The sequence below is a fragment of the Equus quagga genome, chromosome 15 (genome assembly GCF_021613505.1).
Source record: "Equus quagga isolate Etosha38 chromosome 15, UCLA_HA_Equagga_1.0, whole genome shotgun sequence".
NCBI classification, from domain to species: Eukaryota; Metazoa; Chordata; class Mammalia; order Perissodactyla; family Equidae; genus Equus; species Equus quagga.
In genome coordinates, this window is record NC_060281.1 from 88,073,110 (window position 1) to 88,094,519 (window position 21,410).

Consider the following 21,410-nt stretch of genomic DNA (forward strand, 5'->3'; position numbering starts at 1 on the left):
GCATTTATTTTAAATCCCAAACAGTCTGTTCTCTTCCAGTGCAGGGAGAAGGAGGGAGGGATAAAGTACAGAGAGTGACTGGGCAGTGTTCTTTGGCATAGGGCCACCCCTCTCTACCTGAGGACACAGCTCCTTCATGTGCTTCCGAAGTGGGACCCGGTGTTGAGTGCAGCAGCTTGTGTGATGTGCTGCTGGATTGCTGAGGAGAAACTGCCACAAGAGAGTAACAGCAGCAATACTTGCTTACCCTTATGTCACTTGTAGAGTTTCCAGCACCCTTGGGCATTCATTCAACCACACACTGCCCAGTGAGGACACCGAGGCTCATGGGGGTTATGGGATATGTCTGAGGACACCCAGTTTATAAAGGACAGGTCTTGGATTCAGTATGGATGTATGTATGTGTATACAGCTCTATGAATTTTAACAAATGTATAGATTCATGTCACACCACCACCACCACCATCAGTATATGGAATAGTTTCCAACACTCCAAAAAAACTCCCTCATGCTACCCTTTGTAGTCACTCTCTCCCCTTTCTCTAACCCCTGGCAGCCACTGGTCTATTCTCCATCACTATACTTTTGTCTTTTCCAAATATCCCATAAATGGAACCATACGATGTGTAACTTTTTGAGGCTGCCTTATTCACTCAGCTTAATGCCTTTGGGATTCATCCAACTTGTCACTTGGATCAATAGTTCAGTCCTTTTCATTGCTGAGTAGTGCTCCATCATCAGCTGTGTTTTTATTTTTTGTTTTTAACGTCAAGTTCAGTGTTCTTTAAGCCACACCAGCTGCGTTTTGTGCACAGCATTACTTATGATTAGAAGCATTTCCAGGGGAGCTTGTATAGTGAAAGGAACCTTGGTTTTGAAGTCAGGCAACTGGAATTTGAATTCCAGCTCCACTGGGATTTCAGATAACATACTTAAGTTGTTTGAGATTCAGTTTCTTCTTCTGTAAATCAGGTACAACATTATTTACTTCCTAGAGCAGTTGTGGGAGTAGAATGGGATGATATGCATAAACCACCTCAAAGAGGCAGTTTGAGTCCAACAGGCATTTGGGACCTTCAGTTCAAGTGAAAAGCAGTTTTCTGGCATTTACTGAATACCGAGAACCTGTGTTCCTGGACCTTGTTAATTGGATTCCCAGGGCCTGAAGGCAGCAGATGGAGCAGCACGCTTGGGGCATGAGTCGCGTCTGCCGAGGGAACCGACTCGGGCTGATGGCCTTGTCACCTCTTCTCTGCTTCAGAAAGGGACCACCATGAAAGGCTTGCAGATGACTGGGCCCATTTCCACGCACTCCCTTGAGTCGACCGGCCCCCCAGTTGGCAAGAAGGGAACCTCAGCTCTGTCTGCCCTGTTGGAGATGGAGGCCAGTCAGAAGTAAGTACCTGGCTAGAGAGAGACTGGCCCCACCCTACAGGCCCCGAGGGTTTTCAGTGCCCCACTCTTGTGAGTGGGATGAAATATGATTTCTATCTGTGGGAAGCCTGTAATTTACAAAATACACATACATGAGAAGAAAACTAGGTTAATAAAGTCGTAAGTCTTGAATAATGTGACATAGGCCAGAAGTTATAAACTTGCAGTCTGGGGCTTAAACTACAGATACATTTGGTTTGGCCCACAAAGTAGGTTTTTTGTTTATTTTGTGTTTTTAATAGACTTTATTTTTTAGAGCAGTTTTAGATTCAAAGCAAAATTGAGTGGAAGGTACAGAGATTTCCTGTATACCTCCTGTCCCCACACATGCATAGCTTCCCCCATTACCAACATCCCCCACCAGAGTGGTACATTTGTTACAACTGGTGAACTTATGTTGACACATCCTAATCACCCAGAGTCCATAGTTAATTTACATCAAGATACACTCTTGGTATTGTACATTCTGTGGATTTAGACAAATTTATAATGACATGTAGCCATCATTACAGAGTAGTTTCTCTGCCCTAAAAAATAAAATATTTTAAAAATATTTGAGCCAAATTTTTTCAGTTTGAAGATGTATGAATTCTTATAGGAAAAAATATATAATATACATAACATGATATGTGATTGTATTAAATATATAAAATGATGTATTTTAGATAATATATAAAATCCAGCTTTGCTTAAAATATCAGAGGCTCAGTTAACATTGGGTCCACATTCATACCCACCCATGGTGGCCGTGTGCCCTCTGGTTTACTGTAGAACCAGCACACCCTCCGGTCTGGGACTTGTCTTGCACGTCAGTCACCTACCTGACCAGCTTCTCTAACATTTGAGTGTGTGGTCCCTCCATAAACAGTAAGTGCTACGTTCTCAGGACACATCTTGCTTGAGAGGTCAGGGACAGTCGCGGGAGGTAGGATTTAAGTTGGCCTTGTGGGAAGGGAAGCATTTAGGCAAGGAGGAAGTGGGAAAGAGGAGAAACAGCTATGTGCAGTTGGGACTGGCTCTAGCGAGCCTTCGCTGCCAATTTCGTCGTCCCAGCCAGATCAGGTACCCCATGCTCCCCAGCATCCTAGGCCTGTGCCCATCACTCTGCTGAGGGGCCACATCAGTGGTTTACTCATCTTCTCCCTGACTTGCCTATAGCTTGTCAGGCAGAGGCTGTGGGTTGTGCCTGGCACATAGTAGGTGCTCAATAGCTGTAAACGCTGGAGGAATGGATGCTGAGGGTCCCTGAACACGTTAGGCGAGGCTAGACCTTGTCTGTCTGATGTGAGGGTACGCGTTGGGCCCAGTGGGAACATACATGTATTAGGCTTTCAGAAAGTAACATCAAGTGAGCCAGAGGCATGGCTGGAGATGCCATTGCAAAGATAGTGTGGGAAGTGGATTCCAAGCTGTCCTTACATGTTCTCATAAGAGGAGTGATCCTTTGAAAGTTTTTTTTATTTTAATGGAAATTTTCAAACAGATAAAAATGTAGACTGGTATAATAAATCCCTGTGGACCCTTCACTCAGCTTCAGTGATTATCAACTCATGGCTGATGGTGTTTCATTTATATCCCACTTGCTCTCACCTTCCTTTTTATTTTTTATTAAATCTCTGACATCATATCATTTCATCTATAATATTTCAGTATGTATTTCTGAAAGATGAGTACTCTTTTTTTAAAGAAAAAAATCCCCAAAACTGTAATACCATCATTTACCTAAAAAGTTATAGCAATTTCTTAATATCATGAGCTGTCCATTCAGTGTCTTTGGCAGAAGTGGTGTTTTCAGAGATGAGACCCATGTATAGGAAGGCCTGGTGGGTGGGCCCCAGGAGGCAGAGAGCTGTTGGCAGGCTCTCACCAGTTCAGGCAAGAGGCAACAGAAGCTGGATGGAGGGTGATGATGACGTAGAAAGGAAGGGATGCAGGGAGAGAAGTGAAGAACATAGTGGGGTGACTTGGGGGCAAATGAGAGGAGGAAGCTGAGATAGGTTGGGCTTGTTACTGAGGGCACTGGGTCCTCTTCAGAACTGTCTTCACCAGACCAAAGAAAGACCCCACAACTCTGCCTGGCAGGTTCTCCCTGTAATTAATCACAAACCTTTCCCACTGGAAAAAAGAACAAGGGACATATGTTGCTGGGAGGGGTGTGAAGCTGGGGGTAGGGGAATCTTATTTTAATTTGTCAGTGAGTCATTGTTTAGTGTTCTCCAAGGAGCCTCTTTCTGCTCAGGCTGGATGAGGAAGGATAGCTTTGGGTGGAAGTGTCCTCCAGGGCGAGGGGTGAGACTCAGCTAGCCCCACAGCATGAGGCAGGACAGAGAGACCTGAGATTTATTCTCTCCCTGGATGACTGCTCCTGGGTGACATGGGATCTTTTCTCCATGCTGAAGGTAGAGCAGAGGGAGCCAGGCCTTTACATAATGTTTGCTCACACAGCATTTTTTATTCATGTGTTTTTCTTTTTCTTTTGCTGCACCAAGCAGATGTAGTTTTATTTATCATGAAAAACAATATTATAGCAATATGAAAAAGAATTTTAAAAATTTCACCTATAGTCCTGCCATCCCACCATAACCGTGTTCATTTCTTCTGGTTCCCTTCCAGTCTTTATCTGTAGGCCTGTACGTTTAGTCAGGCTCTCATGGAAGATAGAGGCCCCTGGAATCTCGGCTTTATTCTGGTTAACAGCGTGGCTCTGAGCAGTTTGGGCAGCAGGTGCCAATCAACTGGCTTCGTTGCTCCTCTTAGATGAGGATGACCTGATGACAGCTGAGTCAGAGCAGACAGAGACCCCAAATAGCAATTGTCACTGCCTCTATATAGGAACTTTGGCTGGCGACCACCTCTTTGCAGAAGGCAATGTGCCCTCATGTATACATGTTCCCACTTATACATGTATACAATATAACTGGTCATTTTGTGTCAGTCCCCTCCCCCAAGCCATTAACCCAGGAGCCTCCAAGGCAAGGACAGGGTCTCACTCGTCTCTGAATCCCTGATTCCTAGTCCATGCTTCAGCACGTGGAAAGCGGCTCAGGAAACGGGGATTAACGTGTGCATCGGACGATGCATCTGCAGGGACACTGGAGGGTACCCAAGGCTTCCTGTCACTGCTGTCCTTGTCATGGCCTGCCGCTGCAGCCTTCAGGAAGTGCAAGGGAGTCACTGTGTGTTTGTGGAGGAGGCTCTGAGGAAAACACTGTGATGTGGTAGAGAAAGAGAGTGTCTGGTATAAGTGGATAAGGGAAGAAGCAAGCATTTATTCTGCTTTTCCTATATGAATTATACCTCAGAACAATCAAGTAATTGGTGTGGGGGAAGTGTCTCTTTTTTCAACATTCCAGCTAATAGCTGCAGAAGGAATGCTAGAATATTACCATGTGTGCTCTCTAATGAGCTAGTAATGGCTCTAGCAAAGATCATCAGTGGCAGCAAACATCTCCAGAGAGAGTCTGCCAGATGTTATGGGCCTCCAGACAGTAGTACATAACACATGTAGGAAGAATTCTTGCCCCAAATCGAACCTAAATCTGCTCAAAGCTTTAGATAGGACTTGTAGTTCTCAGGAAGTACACAGCCTAGGGGAACATGATAAACCATAAAGGGATATGACTAGCACATCCAGACTCTAAATTTACAGGTTAATGAGCTACTTTCTTAATAAAATAAATTGCAAGGATAAGGAGAGACAAAAAGGAGCCAATAGCTTAAAAGAGACTTAAGAAGCATAACTTATTGCAATGTAGGGACTTTAATTGAATTCTGTTTGAACAAACTGTAAAAAAAAATGCTTGGAGACAACTGGAGAAATATTTGATATTAGAAAGTTTAAAAAATAATTTCTGTGATGAAATTGTGGTTATGTTTTTTTTAAGTGATTTTCTTTTAGAGATACAGTATATGCTGAAGTTTTTATGGATGAAATAATATCCTGTGTGTGTTTTGCATCAAAAAATTGGGGTGAGTAGGTAAGGGATATAGATGAAACAAGATTGGCTCTGAGTATATAATTTTGGGGGCTGGGTATATAGAGGTTTATTATATTATCCTCTTCACTTTTCTATATGTTTGAAATTTTTCCAAAATAAAAACTGAAAAAAGAGAATGTAACAGGTTACTATGGAAACTGGTTTTTAATCTCTGGTATGAGATTACTTCACAATCCATAGCAAACATGTCAGAATTTAAGACTAGAGAAATGTCACAGATTGGGTTCCTGGGGAATCAGACTGAGACAGAGTTTAACATGTTGGATGTTTATTAAGGAGAGTCCTTGGGCTAAACACCTGTTAGGGGGAGGAGGAAGAAGCAGGAGTGGACGGGGAGAAGCTGAGATACAGTGCAGGCCCAGTGACAGCCTCAGGCCCCTTCACTCAAGCTCTGGAACTAGAACAGCCTTCAGAGATGAGCTGATTGGACCAACATGGCCAGACCTTTACACCTCGTCATTGATTACTTGTTTGTGGGCAGCCTGGGGAGGGGCGAGAGCTTAAACACGGCTGCTCTGCAGCTCCAGCTGTCCCTGAAGGGGCTGACAGCGGAGCTGGCTGGACAATATGCCCAGCTGCTGTGGCAACAAGACCACGGCAGAGGGCTCTGGGTGGCACCTCGCAGTGTCCACTGCAAGAAGTATGTTACAATAACAATGAAGCATTTAAGTCTATAAGGTGAGCCTTCTGAAACTTACCAAAGAAAAACTCAATGATATATTAAAACAATCTAATTTGAGGGAGCTTTTAAGTTATAATAGTTCATAGTTACTTTTAGTATGGAAAAAGAAAATATAAACATGAAAATATGCTTTTATGTACATCAGAATCAAGATGGAATGAGAGGTCATAAGAAAACCATAGTTGTCTTGTGTTACAAGATAATGTCTGTTAGATTTGTGTGGGGATTTTTTTTGAGTGAGGAGAGGGATGTAAGGATGTACATTTGAAAGATTAACATATAAACCTTAAAATGTGTAGAGTCAACATGTTTCACCCTGTTTAGTTTATGCTGCACATTAACTCAGCCCTAATTTTTAGAATGTGCTTCTGCTGGTGCATTTAATAAAAACTGAGAACAAATCTTTAAGGATTAAAAAAATGGTGTTCATGGCTGGAGTCACTCAGACCACATCACTTGACTTTTCTGTAAGCACCAGGTGCTGCCAAGATGCTTCTTAAATTGGGCTGTTTTCTGATGTACCATGGAGGACTGGTGATTATTCAGGACAATGAGTGAAATTAAGGGTATCATGTAGGGCCTGAAGGAGAAACAAAGCATAAGTGTGTGTTTCAAAGATAACAACAGAGCTGTCTTCATTTCGTCTTGGCTAACGAGCGTCCTTCACCTGGGTGCTGTGAGCAAGCTACAGTCATGTGTCTTTCCTCCTTTCAGGTCCCTAGGAGAACAGCAGGCAGCTGTGCATGGTGGCAAGAGCTCCGCCCAACCAGCCGAGAGCAGCAGCGTTGCCATGACTCCCACCTACGTGGACAGCCCACGAAAGGTAAAGGAGGCCAGCAGAGACCCAATGCTGAGGGTAAAATGAATAGTCATTTGAATCCAGGACTGAATGTGCTGAGCATTTGGATGATTTCTACCCCGAACCCTCTTAAGTGTTACTTGTTTTTTTGAGGAACTTTCCTGCTCATATTTCTAAAGAAGCTAACTGCTAGATCAATGCAGAAGATATAAAACAGTCAAGTTAAACTGTATTGGTCAATGCCCAAGATTGTCTTGAGCTTTGAAATTGGCCATCTGGTCTTCCTTCAGCCACATCTTTGGCTCTCCTGGAGAGAGAAAGTTACTGAAGCAACTGCTGTGAGAGCTCACTCTGATAATGAAATTCCCATCAATTTTCTTATGCTCCTGAGAAATGCAGTCAAATGGGAGCATCCTGGGGGGAAAAACCAAAACCTGATGCTCTGGGCCTCTATACAGAATAGCAAGTGCGGTAGAGGGGTAGGAAACCCCATACATCAGGCTTTTTCTGTCTTTTAAGACCAGTAGACTTGGCTTTGTCCACTCCATCTCCTGGGAAATTCAGACTCTGAAACCATTCTGATGTGATAGGATGAGCTGACTGTACATTCTCTTATCTGGTCTCTTATCTAAGAGATGAAGGAGATTCACGTATTTTATTTTTCAGAATTGTGGTCAACATATATCTATCTATGTATTTCTTTATTTTACTTCCATATCATGAAAATTTCCCCATATCATTAAATGTTTTTCAGAAGCATGATTTTTGAAAATAACTATATAATATTTCATCATGCGGATAGACCTTCATTTATAACATACTTTTTTATTAAAAATGTAGATGGTGTCTGATTTTTAAAAATAACTTTTGGTAATTATTCCATAAATTTTTATAATTATCCTACAGTGTATCACAATTATAAATAATACTGCAAGCAACATCCTTGCACATAATCATTTGACCACATCTCTGAGTATCTCTTTAGGATAAATTACTAGAATTAGACAACTAGGATGGAGGGATTAAAATCTGAGAAAAAGTATCAGCTGAGGCTGTATAATCTGTAGACCAGAGGTCGGCAAACCTAAATAAATATTTTATGCTTTGTGGGCCAAGAGGCAAGATCAAGGCTATTGTGTAGATAGTTCCATAACCATTTAAAATTTTAAAAACCACTCTTAACTCACAGGCTAATAAACCAGTGGCTGAATATAGCCTGTAGGCTGTAGTTTGCTGACCCAACTCTAGGCAGCGACTTTAGGTACAATCCCAAGGATAGTCTATGCATAAGGAATGATCTATTGGTCAAAGAAGAGTCTTTTCCCCTGTCCTCACTTACATGTTCACAAATCTCAGCAGCATTAGCATCTCTGCTTCTTTGTGATCTGGCAGAGAAGGGACACAAATGGAACAATGAGAATCATAAGTACCCTGTGCACTGTCCACTTGCTGTTGCCTTGACTCATTGCCATCTTTGAGGATTAGAAACAGCACCAGGGACAGGACTGAGAAGTAGAGAAATTACAGAGCCACAAGGATTAAGGTTGAAATGCGCCAAGAGCCAAATACTAGATTACTGTTTAGAACACTCTCCTGATCTTCCAGCTGAACACTAAAGTCCACATGGATGGCCATCAGTTGTGCTGGATGTGGATTCCCAAGTGATCAAGGAGAAGCAAAGTGTTACAAGATGGCCAAAGTGAAGGGCCCTGGTGGACAGACTTAAAAATGCCTGACAGTGTCTCCAGTTAGCATCTGTCTTGGGTTGCGTGGAGTGGGTACCTGAATTTGCATCTCCACGGCCTCACGTTTCCATGGCTTGTTACTTGAGTTTACAGTGCCATATGGGAAGTGGCAGCAGTATTGATAAAATAGAAACCCAAATATTTCAGTGATTTTACTTTCAGAATTAAAAAGTTGTAGGAAAGCAGGGATGTTCAGCTGTATCAAGTGCCATTTCTGAATTTCAGTGATAATAAAGCCTAAAAAGTAAAAAGATTTTGAAGAGGCAAGAGGATACTTCTTGCCCTTAAGAAAGATGAAATTTTTGTTTCAAATACATGGCAACTTAAAACCCACAAGAATAGGGTGGGGAGGGGAGACAGCTTCAGGAAGGCCGCCTCCCCCCCACCCCCAATTAATGCATATCTATTTGATGTTGTATGTGTCTCAGCTTCTTGGTGATTTTGTTATACAGCCCATGGAGGAGAAGGTGTTGCTGCTTCTGTATCACCTGTTTGCTCAGAAAATTAAGTAAGAACTTTCCCTGCATTGAATCCTCTTCTCTCATCTGGCTGCCGTGTTTAGTAACAGGCATAAATGAAAACCTCAAGCCTCTATGTATTTCTGCAAGAGGGCTGCTGGTCACCCAGCCAGGTGGGAGGCCAGGATGCTCCCCGGAAGTCTGCTCCCTACCCCCACCAAGCTGCTCTGTGGCCTTTTCCTCTCCCTTGACATAGGTCTGAAGGAAATTCAGAGCTATGTGGGAGAGTGTGAGCTTCCAAGCCAGACTCTGATGAGACCTGAGGGAGCTTGGACACACTTTCTAACCCAGGTGCTTGCTCCCACATGGACAGGATATTCTGCCCAAGAAGGTGCGAGTTCCTGCTAATGCTTTGCATTTGGATATTGTCTTCCTGGGTGGATCTCTCTCTCTCTCTCTCTTTTTTTCCATTCTCCTCATGTGCCCTTGTTTCTTTCCTTCCCTCCTTGTTTTTATTTTTATTTTTTTCTTTTATGCCCCTCTCTTTCCCCTGGTGATTTTCCACTGGTCCAATTCCATTCCTTCGCTCCCTTGCACCTGCTGCTGCTGCTTCCTCCTCTGACTTCAGGATGGGGCCTTCTTTATGGAGTTTGTCCGCAGCCCACGCACAGCATCATCCACCTTCTACCCGCAGGTCAGTCAAACTCCAGGGCTCTGCCGCTCATGCATGCCTGTTCTGTCAGCAGAAGCCTTCTGCTCGGCTCTGAACAGATGGAATTGGGCTGAAACTGAGTTTGAGGGGCAGGTGAAATTGAATTTGGTGTGCATTCTCATCTGTGGTGTTGGCGGTGGCAAAGGGGGAGTGGAAGAGATTAAGAGAACAAATGATCACCTCAGTGTTGACTCACGTGTTTCCTGTCTCACATAGCTGCCACTGGTTCCCTGCCGCATTGCAGTATCTTCCTTGTTAGCCATTTTTGTCCATATAAGCACCATGAAATATGCTTACTTAAGGACTGAACACTTACTTTTTTTCCTTCCAGTGCAACCAGATAAATTTATAACAGTGTGGCAGGAAGTGGTGAAAACAGAGCAGACATTTATTAATAGGCATGTACTTTGTCACAGGCTAATGGTCTGTGACCCCAGGCAGCTTGTCCAGCTCTGGACTTCCCTTAACTCATTTGTCAAATAAAGAGTTTGGACCAGATCTCCATGGGCCTTCTGAGCCTTAAAATTCTTGAATTGCTGTGTGCCATGCACATAGTGTTATGTTATTTCATCCTCACACTGTCACCTATAAATTAAGTAGAAGTTTTATCCCAATTTTACAAATGGAGAAATCGAGGGACAAAGAAGTTGTGCTTTACACAGTATGGGGTTAAGCTGGCATTTAAATCCAGGACCAGCAGACTTGACTCATGACCCCTGCTCAGTAATTGGCGTAATTACTGTTCTGACAGGTCTTAGGTGAGGGGAAACTGGGTTCCCTGCCCTTTATCAAGGCCCCTAAGTATGTGAAATTGACTAAGTTATAGAGATTGGAAAGAGTTGAGAGCATTTATGCAGAGCAGGGCAGGCTAAGGAGGATGGGATTGGGGGGTGGTTTAAGGGCAAAGGTTAAGGAATCCTCATTTAGGAGAAGTCAGAAAACCAACATTGACTGAGTACCTACTCTGACAGCTGCCGTGCAACAGGCTTTTGCAAACATAATCTTCACAACAGGCTGTGAGGTACAGGTGTTATCACGCCATTTTCCGGATGAGGAAACTGAGGCTTAAAGATGTTACCTGGTCAAAGAGTACACAACTAGTGAGTGGCCAAGCTCCTGCACCGTCCTGCCCACCTGTGCTGGGAGGAAAAGGGATTAGTTAACACTGGAATCTTCCCTTTCTTAGGAGGCTGGATGGTGCCATGCCTGTCTGTGCAGGTCTTGAGAGGTCCGCACCTCCCTCTTCCCAGTGAGCTGCGTGAACCTGGGCAAATCCTGACAGAGCCTCTGAGTCCTAATCCAAGAATCTCTGATCTCTAAGAGTGAGAGGCACACTGCGTTTTTGGTTTAAAACAAACTCGGGTGAGATTTTTTAACCTTTTACATTCTAACAAGAGACCCTCTTGTGAAAAGTTTTGGATTTAGATTATAATTTAACGTAAGAAAAATCAACAGAACCAGAAGGAGGAAATTGTTTTATAAATCCTCTGGTAGTCCACAAACTTCACGTGGTAGACTTCGCTGGTAGAACAACAGTGGACGAGTTCCCCACAATTGGAAATAGCAAATAGAGATGAGACATTAGGAGGAACACATGAAGAAAGGTTATATTAACCACCAGGTGTGTTGTAAAAAGATGCATAAATTTAAAAAAATGATCTCTACTCAGATATAGTAAGGGAGCTCTCTATAGTTAAGCAAAATTAAATTTCACTTTTTAAAATTCTGTATTGTGTTAAAACATATATAACATAAAAGTTGCTTTGTTTTCCAACACACAACATGGAGAGTAGAGGGGGCCAGTGGAGTCAGATGGCTCCTTTCAGAGCTTGGCCTCGGCATCGCACCAGAGAGCTACTGTAGGCACATTAATTGACCTCCTCATTTGTAAGGAAATGAGGAACCTCAGTTTCCTTGTTTGTAAAAGGAAATAAAAATAACTTCCTTGTAGGATTGTTTTGAGGATTAGAAATAATAGAACGTTTTTCAACAAATTTCAAGGGAAAGAAATCGTATAGTGCATATGTGCCATTAAGTTACATGTCAGTGACACAATGATAACTAGAAGAGCTCCTCCATATTTGGAGATGAAGTAACACACATCTCATAATGCATGAGGCAGGAATCGTGTCTGTAAAGCAACTAGCGTGGTACTTGGTGTCTGGTGGCCACACAGTAAATGCTAGCTGTGACTAGGATTACTCTGATGCCAGGCTTCAATGTCAGTTTTGCACATCTGTTTATGAGCGCCTACTCCCTGTTCCTGCCGCCTCTTCTCTCCACCCTACTTCCAGGACCAAAAAGTACAAACAACGAACTCCTTAAGAGAAGGGGACTACTTGTTAAAAGACTGTCAGAGTGTAGGCTCTGGTGTCAGGCTGCCTGCCACTCCATGACTGGTTGTGAGTCTTTTGGCAACTGTGCTAACCTTTCTGAACCTTGGGTTTTTCATCTGTAGGATGGGACTAGTAATTGTGTTCTCCTTATAGGGTTGCTGTGAGAACAGAATGAGACTAAGCATCTTTGTGGTTAGCTCAGACCCTGGCACATAGTAAATTCTCCATACGTGTATCTGTGTGTGGAAGAGGGAGAGAAGGAGGGGAGGGGAAGTCATGGGGTGGGGGTACACGCTAGTGAACAAGCTTGATTGGGCCAGTCAGCTCTTTTCTCTTCAGTGTGTGTGTAAAAATGGGCTTCGACTAGGTGACTTCTCCTACACCTTTTATCTCTGAAATTCTGGGATGACCCTGTTGGACCTTGAAAAGTAAGCTCTCCAGCTCTGACCGAGTTGCAGAGGTGTTGCCTGTGGTTTTAGCCCCTCAGAACAGCTCCCTGCTGAGAAGGGGTTCCGGTTGGCCAGAGGGGAGGGAGGTATCACCCCAGACTCTGATGCCGCTAAGGGAAGGAAGTTCCTGTAAAATTAAAACAGATAGCAGTGCACAGAGGGTTCCAGGTAACAGGGCTGTGCACCAGTCTTGGAAAATGGTTCTTTATGTCATTCATCATTCTAATGATAATGAATGTGTCACTATCTGTCTGATAACCTGAACAGAGTTACACAGTTTTCCTCTCTGTATCTTGCTCTCTGGAAATCGATTTTTATCATCACAAACCTATGTAAGAATTTAAAGAGCATGAGAAACACTTGGAAATGGGATTTTCCTCAGAAGTCAGCCTCACCTTATCTTTTGTCTGCAGTTTGGAGCCTGAAGGAACATTCTGGTCAGGGAGACAGGCTCCTGCCACCTGAGGCCTGAGCCAGTGTTAGGGTCTCTTCCCTCCCCCTGACCCCTCAGCAGTTACTCTCACAAGAAGCCTTGGCTCTCAGCAGCTCAGCCCTGCATGTTTCCTTGGATTTATGTGGTAAATGTGTCTACAGTCATCTGCTTCTCTCACTCACTTTCGTAATCACCGCCACACCCCACAGTCCAAGCAGCCGTTCCTCACCTTGATCATGCAGTAGCCTCTGGCGTGGTCTCCCTGCTTCCATCGTTGCCCTCTCCAGTCGGTTTCCCCAGCCTGCATCTAGGGTTTATCTTTTGAAATGAAAATCTGATTAAACCTTTCTGTGGTATATTAGCTCGGGCTGTTAGAACAAAATGCCATAGGTGGGGTGGCTTAAACACCACATTTACTTCTCATGGTTCTGGAGGCTGAGAAGTCCAAGATCAAGGTGCCACACACAGTCGATTCCTGGTAAGGGCTCTCTTCCTGGCTTGCAGCTGCCCGCATTCTCACTGTGTCCTGACACGACAGAGATAGAGAGCTCTGGTCTCTCCTCCTCTTCATACAAGGGCACTAATCCCATCATGGGGGCTTTACCCTCATGACCTCATCTAAACCTAACTATCTCCCAAAGGCCCCACCTCCAAATACCATCACTCTTGGAGTTAAGACTTCAACATAAGAATTGGGGTGGGGAGGCACATTCAGTCCATAACACATGGTTTTCTATCCTTTAGGATAAAGACCAAACTCCTTATGATGACCTGAAGGGCCCCACATGATTGAGGCCCTGCCTCTCTTTCCAGTTTCATCTTTTGCCATCCTCTTCCTCACTCTTGTACTGCATCCACAAGGGCCTTTTTCCAGACCTCTGTAGGCACCAGGTTTCCTGCTGCCGTGCCTTGACACACACTGTTCCCTCTGATTGTGCCTGGTTAATTCCTGCTCATCTAGTCAAATCCCATGTCATTGATTTGCATAGTTCCAGTGCCTCTCCTTTCATCACTTCTCATGGTTCTACTTTTGTGTTTGTATGACTGTGATTCAGTTCGTGTCCGTTTTCCCCACGAGACTGTAAGCTTCAAGAGGGCAGCTGCCATGTCTGTTTGCTCACTGTTGGTTCTTCAGCACCTAGCCTGGCACTTAGGTGATGCTGAGTAAATACTGCCTTGGAGATACTGGTGAGGGAGACAGACAGAAAGAAGTTTATTTAAAAAGTGGATCCTGTTTTTCCCAGTGATAATTTATAGAAAACTTGGAACCGTTCTGGCTTAAGTATTTGGGGGGGAGGTGGGGAGAAGGCTCCCAGCCCCAGGCAGTTCACCCTGTGATGGCCCCAGAGGTGCCACCACAGACCCACAGCGTTCTGCAGAGTGCACTTTGGGGCCGCAGCTGTTAGGGCTGTAGTTTTCAGTGCGTTCCTGGAACATGGAGGGAGTTTCCGTGGCAGTCAGAGGCGATATGACGGAAAATGGACTTTTTGCCCTTTTATTTGTTTTCTCTCTTTGGAGATGTGAATCAACAAAAGCCCCATATTCCCAGGGGCTCAGTCCCTCCAGAGGACCCCAGAGACATGCTAATCAACCTGTGCCCTAACTAAACCCTCTACATGCAAGACTTCTGCAAGGAGCACGTCGGTTCACCTGACAGACGTTCCATCCCTTCCCAGCTCCTGAAAACATGTTTGGCCTTGCTAAGTTTTTAAAATTTTTGAATTGGTTGGAAATATTTAAAAATCAGATTTCATACAAAAATCCAAGTTTCTGTCTTGTCTTGTAAAATAAGCTAAACACTGGGCCTGGGTTCCTGCCTAGCAGTAGTCCCATGGCCATGGTGCAGCCTGTGGCCTTTCCTTTTTTTTTTTGTTAATACGCAGGCTAGTATATTTCTACAGCCCCTATAGACATTTTTTGTTTGCAATCTTTGCTCTAGAACAGTGTTGCCCCGTAGAATTTTCTGCCGTGATGGAAATGTTCTGTATCCACTAGTCACCTCTGGCTACTGAGCATTTGAAAAGTAGCTGATACGACTGAGGAACTGAATTTTACATTTTATTTTAATTAATTTATATTTAAATAGTGACATGTAGCTAGTAGCTACTGTATTGCATGGCACAGCTCTAAGCATTTAAAATGTTATTGTTAGGGGCTGGCCTGGTCACACAGCGGTTCCACTTTGGCAGCTGGCGGTTTGCTGGTTCAGATCCCGGGTGCCGACGTGGCACTGCTTGGCGTCCCACATATAAAGTAGAGGAAGATGGGCACGGATGTTAGCTCAGGGCCAGACTTCCTCAGCAAAAAGAGGAGGATTGGCAGATGTTAGCTCAGGGCTAATCTTCCTCAAAAAAAAAATATATATATATATATCATTAAAGTCCTTATTTAGACTCTGGAGTTTCACTTTTCTTACCTTTGTTTTCTCTATTTTCTCATACTTTTTCTACCCTTGTCTACTGGATTTTCTTCTGTTTATTCTATCTTATTATATGTCTATTAATTGGTAGCTTCATCTTTTTTGGAGTGATGTGACGTATAAAAATATAAATAGCCATTCAGAATAAGGGCTTAGGATGGACATGGAGGAGGGAGGCTTTACCTGTGAGAAAATTCAGTTTAATTAAGATCGCAGATCCTGAGCACCTGCTGGGTGTAGAGGTGTGCCAAGTGCCGTGCGAGATCCAGGGATGATACAACACCTTATGGACATTATTCATTTAATGTCTGTTTTCCCCTCCCCACCCCTGGATGGTAAGCTTCATGGGCAGGGGGTGGGGGGACGGTTTTGAATTGGGATCATATTTCTTCCTTGCCAGTATTATTCCCAAGCTTTCCAGCTCTAGAAGGTATATGGGATTCTGTCATGGTCCCTTTATGATGCCTCTAAGTGCCATGAAGGAGCTAGGTGACACTGAAATCAGGAGCACTGCTTAGCCCACTTTGTCTCCAGGTCAGACAAAGTAGTGTTTTATCTCTACCAGCCTCAAGGCACGGTTGGAGAGCAGGGCTGGCAGATCTGGTTGCTGATTGTCCTGCAAGAGAGAGTGGGGCTCTGACACTCACATATGTTGGAGGGCCCTTGGGGATGCCTAGTGTGGTTGGTGCTAATCTCAGAGGCATCCCTGGCAGCGCTCTCTCCCTCATCTCCCACAGCTTTGGGTGAGTGCGAGAGTGGGAGACACCTGGGGATTGGCATTGCTGATGAGGGTTTGTTCGTTTAATTAATTAAATGCCAAACTTTATTTGGATTTCACCAGTTTTTCTATTAATGTCCTCTTTCTGTTCCAGGATCCAATCCAGAGCACCACATTGCATTTAGTTGTCATGTCTCCCTGGTCTCCTCTGGTCCGTGACAGTTTCTCAGTCTTTCCTTGTTTTTTATGACCTTGACTGTTGTTAGGAGTCCCAGCTAGATATCCTGTAGAATGTCTCTGAATCTGGCTTGGTCTGATGTTCTTCTTATGGTTGGAATGGAGTTATGGGTTTTTGAAAAGAATACCTGAGAGATGAAGTGTGCTTCTCATCGCTTCATGTCAGGGGGTACATGGGATCCACACAACATCACTGGTGACGTGAACCTTCATCACTTGGTGATATAGTATTTGCCAGCTGTCTTCCCTATGAAGTTAGTATTTTTCCCTTTCTATACTCTATTCTTTGGAAGCAAGTCGCTAAATGTAGCCTACTCAAAAGAGAAGGGGAGATTAAACTGCAGCTCTTGGAAGGGGGAGTATCTACGTAGGTTAAATGGAATCCTTCTGTAAGGAAGATTTTGGATGAGGTTCTTAAAATGAAATGCATCCTAGACCAAGCATCTCCCTCCACTTGGCTCTTTCCAGGCCTCTGTGAGACGACTGCCATTCTGTCCGTCTAGCCTTCTTTGTCTTTGTTCATCACTGATCTTATTCCAAAAAGTTAATTCCAGCGGATTATAGAAATAAGTGTAACCTCCAGAGTAAAAATGTGACTAGATGGGGAAATTCAGGAAAAGAAAAATTAAGATAGGACATAATATGAAGTCTTATAAAGTAGCTAGAGTTGGGTGCTAAATTCAGCTCTGAACTTCCTGGTAGCCAAAGAAATGTTGGAAACATCTGTTCCAGGACTCAGAGTGGTCATAAGATAAGATGAACCAGTTGTTCGGGAGAAGCATAACTTTTCTTGGTGTTGAGATCTGAGCAAAATGCCTTTCTGTGTAGCTTCTTGAAAGATGGACATTGTGTGATATAGAACAGGGGTCAGGAAACTGGGGCAAATCTGGCCCACCATCTGCTGTTGTAAATAAAGCTTTATTGGAACAGATCCATGCCCATTTGTTTACAGTGTCTGTGGCTGCTTTTGTGCTTATTCATGCAATTGAGTAGTTGTGACAGGCCGTATAGCTCACAAAGCCTAAAATATTTACTGTCTCGTCCTTTACAGAAAATGTTTGCCAATTTCTGATTTAAAGACTAACTCCTTAACCACATCCCTACTAAAATAAAACTGCACGAATCATGTAGATTTCTGGTAACATCCCGCAGTTTAGGCTGGTGGGGCAATTCTCAGAATGCGGTAGATGAGAGATAACCCCACTACAGGAGTCTAGAAAGCAGCACGTAAGAGCTACTCTTATGTGCGTAAGAGCTGGGACTAGTCCTTCTCAATTAGCTTCTTCTAATTTAATTTATGGTGTAGTACTTGTTCGTAAATCTTGCTGGTTAGGGGTAGGTGGTAATTGCAAGCTGCCACTTGCTGTGTTTCTCTGTGTGTTTATGGTGTCAGCAAAGTCTGTGTGGTCCTTTTTTGCAAATTATTGAGCCTGGTGTGGGAGAGCAAAATGGTTCTTTCAGAACTGGGAGCAATTTTGTCTCCCAAGTGACATTTGCTTATGTCTGGAGACATTTTTATTTGTCACAGCCGAGCAGGGTGGAGACAAACGAGTGTTATTGGCATCTAGTGGATAGAAGTCAGGGATGCTACTCAACATCCTACAATGCACAGGACAGCCTCCCACAACAAAGCCTTGTCTGTCCCCAAATGACAACAGTGTCAAGGTTGAGACGTCCTATTTTAGAAGGAGTGAGTTTTACATCATCTAACAAAATATCTGGTAATATAAGGCTCCCTTCTGGAGGTACTCAAGAACCCTATGTAAGTGGGACTAGGAGTCATATTTTTCCAGAAGTACTCTGGAAGGCTTGCTATTCTGTCCATATATTTGCTGTGGGGTGCAAACCTTCCAGGTGAGCAGGTCATAATCCTTCTCCAGGATTAAAAGAGAATGAGACAGATAAAAGACCATGACACGAAGCAAAACCCGGCAGCTACCAGGAGAGGGTCGTAGAGGTCCAAAGCAGAGAGAAAGATGGTTTCCATTTGGGGGCTGGGGCAGAGTGACTCAGGAAACATTTGTTACTAAGGGAGCGGCACTTGAAATCGCCCTTCAAGGATGATGAGTTTTTAGCCTGTGGCTGTGGGGAAAGGCATCCCAGGGTGGGGCAACACATGGACAGGATTAGACATGCAAGGTTGGATTTGGCTGGAGACGCATGCATGGGTGCATGGTGGGCAGTGTGGCAGGCTCACAGGTCAGGGCTGTGTTGTGCAGGACCCTCAGTTCTCTGTGAGTTGGTAGCTTGTGGGAAGACTTGAAAGATTTCAGAATGACAGAGTGAAGGGATTGGAAATGTCGTTTAGGAACATGAAAATGGAAGTGGCTCACAAGTAGGGTTTTTGGGGAGAGGCTGCAGGTAGGAGAGTCAGTTAGGAGACTGTTACAGCCCTCCCTGGTGGGAGGAAGCAGAGACCTGAGTGAAGGTGGTGGAAAGGGTGTGACTTGGAGATGCCTGTGAGTCACAGGAAGAGGCCAGAGGACGAGGCCTCTCTCTTTAGAGGTGAAGCTGGAGAAGGGAGCTATCAGATGCCCCTTAGGTTTGAACCTGGGCAGTTGGAAGACTGACTCTACCACTGACAGACCCAGGAAAGGAGGATTGGGGGGGAAAGGGTGAGTGGTAGTAAATGGAGGGTGCCTGCTGCTGTATTCACCCGTTTGTGTCTAATTGTGCTACCTTTCTTGTTCTTCCTGGTCTCATAAGGAATGATTTTGAGTAAATCTTCCTATGGAGATTTTTCTTTAGTGTAAGTCTCATGGTTAGAGTCAGGTGCTGGAGCCACTTCTTTGGTCCTGGGGATTTACTGTGGACGATGGCCTCCTGTCGGCCTCGGTTTGGAGCATAGGAATTCCCATTGCTCTAATAGAAGGCAGTGCCCAGGAGACTGAGTATGGTCCCTAGACTCCTTTAGCTCTTCCAGCAGGGACCAGTGGGGACTGGGAATGAGAGAAGAATGGAAAGGAGTGTGTATTTAAATAGCTTTCAAAAAATTTTTGGGAGGGGTATTATTAATCTATAAATCTCCTACAGGTGTCTGTGGACCAGACGGCTGCCCCGGTGTTGGACAGCACCAGTTTGGGGGTAAGCACAGGCCAATCCGTGGACAGAGGCAACAGCCAGACTTTTGGGAACTCCCAGAACTCAGGGGAACAGGGCTTCCCCTCTGCAAACCTCAGTGACAACAGGTGAGATTCAGAACGGCTGAACTCGTGCTCCTGGGTGGTTGGGATGGTCTAACCTCAGAGGCTGTGGAGGCTGGGAGTCCAGAGTCCCAGGCCCACATTCTGACTCTGCCATGAGTTATATCTGAGAGCCCGAGCCGGACAGTCCTACCAGCACCGGTTCAATAGGGCTAATGATCTGTGCCCTGCCTTCCTCACAGACTAGCTAAGAGGTTCCCACAGAGACATGGAAAAGCGTCAGGCATTGTGCAGGAGTGGGCTTTGGGAGAGGGGCTCAGAATGAGTTCATCCTGTCTGGTGTGGCACCTGTGGCGTTATGCCTTGCACGTGATAGCGTCCAGTCAGTATGTGCCACTTGAGGACATGAACGAAAAGTGAATGAATTGCTAACTGTGGCCAAACATGGCCATTCTTTTCCTATTCCTGAATATCCAGAGGAAGAAGAAGCTGTTTGGACCTCATTTGCTTGAGGAAGTGCCCCAGCTTTTAATGCTGTTGTCAAATCTGAGAAACTTCTTTTTCATTTCCTTCCCCAGGTGTGTTAGCTTCAGAATAATTCTGCTCAGTCTGTTCTTGTTGCCTCACTGTACTGACTGAGCGGTCCTCAGCCAAATGGCTGAGAATCTTGATTTTTACAGCCCTTCATCTGAGAGCAGAAGATCCTCTGGGCAGCTCGCCTGGCTGGCCCCTGTCAGCAGTCACTCAGTTTCCTTTGTGTCGTACATTCTGTGCTGGTTTTACCTGTGTCTCCTGCACTGCAGCTTCTTCACTCTGGCCAGTAGAGATGACGATCAGTTCAGAGGCACCAGGCCTGGGCTTCTCTCGTCTCTCCTGTCTCCCCACACATATATCCCCATCAAGCCTGGCTGACTTTAGCTCTGGCCATGGAGGAGATTAGAGCGGCTGCCTGCATAGGAAGGGAGTGCACTTCTCTGCTTCCTCAGTGCTTATAAGGCCAGGGCAGCAGGTTTTCTTTTGCTTTTGGGAGAAAAGAAGAACTGGAGATGTTTAGATTGGAGATGAGAAGAACAAAAATGACATGAATCTGGACCAATGACTGAAAATTACAGAGAACAGATTGCATTTCATGATAGAACGTACTAGCAATTGGTACTGCTGCAGGGAAATGGGCTGTATTAGAGGAGCTAGGTTCTCTGCCATTGAAGATGTTCACACGGATCGGTCAGCGTTTCATCCAGGCTCTTGTAGAGGGACTCAGGCATTAGAAGGAAGTTCACTTCAAGGGTTTTTTTGTTTTTTTGTGAGGAAGATTGGCCCTGAGCTAACATCTGTGCCAATCCTCCTCTGTTTTATGTGGGATGCTGCCACAGCGTGGCTTGACAAGCAGTGCTGGGTCAGTGCCTGGGATCTGAACCCACAGACTCTGGACTGCCAAAGCGGAATGTATGAACTTAACCACTATGCCACCAGGCCAGCCCCCTCACTTCAAGGGTTTTTAAAGGCTTTTTTTTAATCCTGAGATTCTGAAATGCTCCGGTGGGCCCTAGACCCTCCAGATAGTTGGGAAGAGGAGTCCAGGACTGCCGAAAGGGAGAGGTTTTAAGGAGCTTGAGGTGCTTCTGGATAAGCCCCAGATTTGGCATGGAGGGTGGCCGTAGGTGTCCCATGCCCAGTGATCTGGGCTCGGTTGCTGAGTATTAAGCATGTCTGAGGGGCCATCATACCCTTGAGGAAGAACTTGGGCAGTGGGTGTTGGAGAAATCTGGGCTCTGGGCTCAGGCAGACCTGGATTCAAATCTGGGCCCTGATGCTTCCTAGCTCTTTGACCTTCACCAGCTCCTTTA

General features: G+C 44.7%; 1 protein-coding gene across 8 annotated transcripts in view; it reads left to right on the plus strand.

Moving 5' to 3' along the window:
* The window catches only part of DEPDC5 (DEP domain containing 5, GATOR1 subcomplex subunit), a 117,169-nt gene that overhangs the window by 72,410 nt on the left and 23,349 nt on the right, over positions 1-21,410 (plus strand). For 3 of the 8 annotated variants that reach the window (XM_046640818.1, XM_046640817.1, XM_046640819.1), the window contains exons 31-34: positions 1,160-1,395; positions 6,829-6,937; positions 9,745-9,810; positions 19,454-19,608. In XM_046640818.1, coding sequence (XP_046496774.1) covers positions 1,160-1,395; positions 6,829-6,937; positions 9,745-9,810; positions 19,454-19,608 — 566 coding nt within the window. The remainder of the gene's footprint in view (positions 1-1,159; positions 1,396-6,828; positions 6,938-9,744; positions 9,811-19,453; positions 19,609-21,410) is intronic. The other 5 variants (XM_046640821.1, XM_046640822.1, XM_046640823.1 and 2 more) reach the window with 3 other exon arrangements.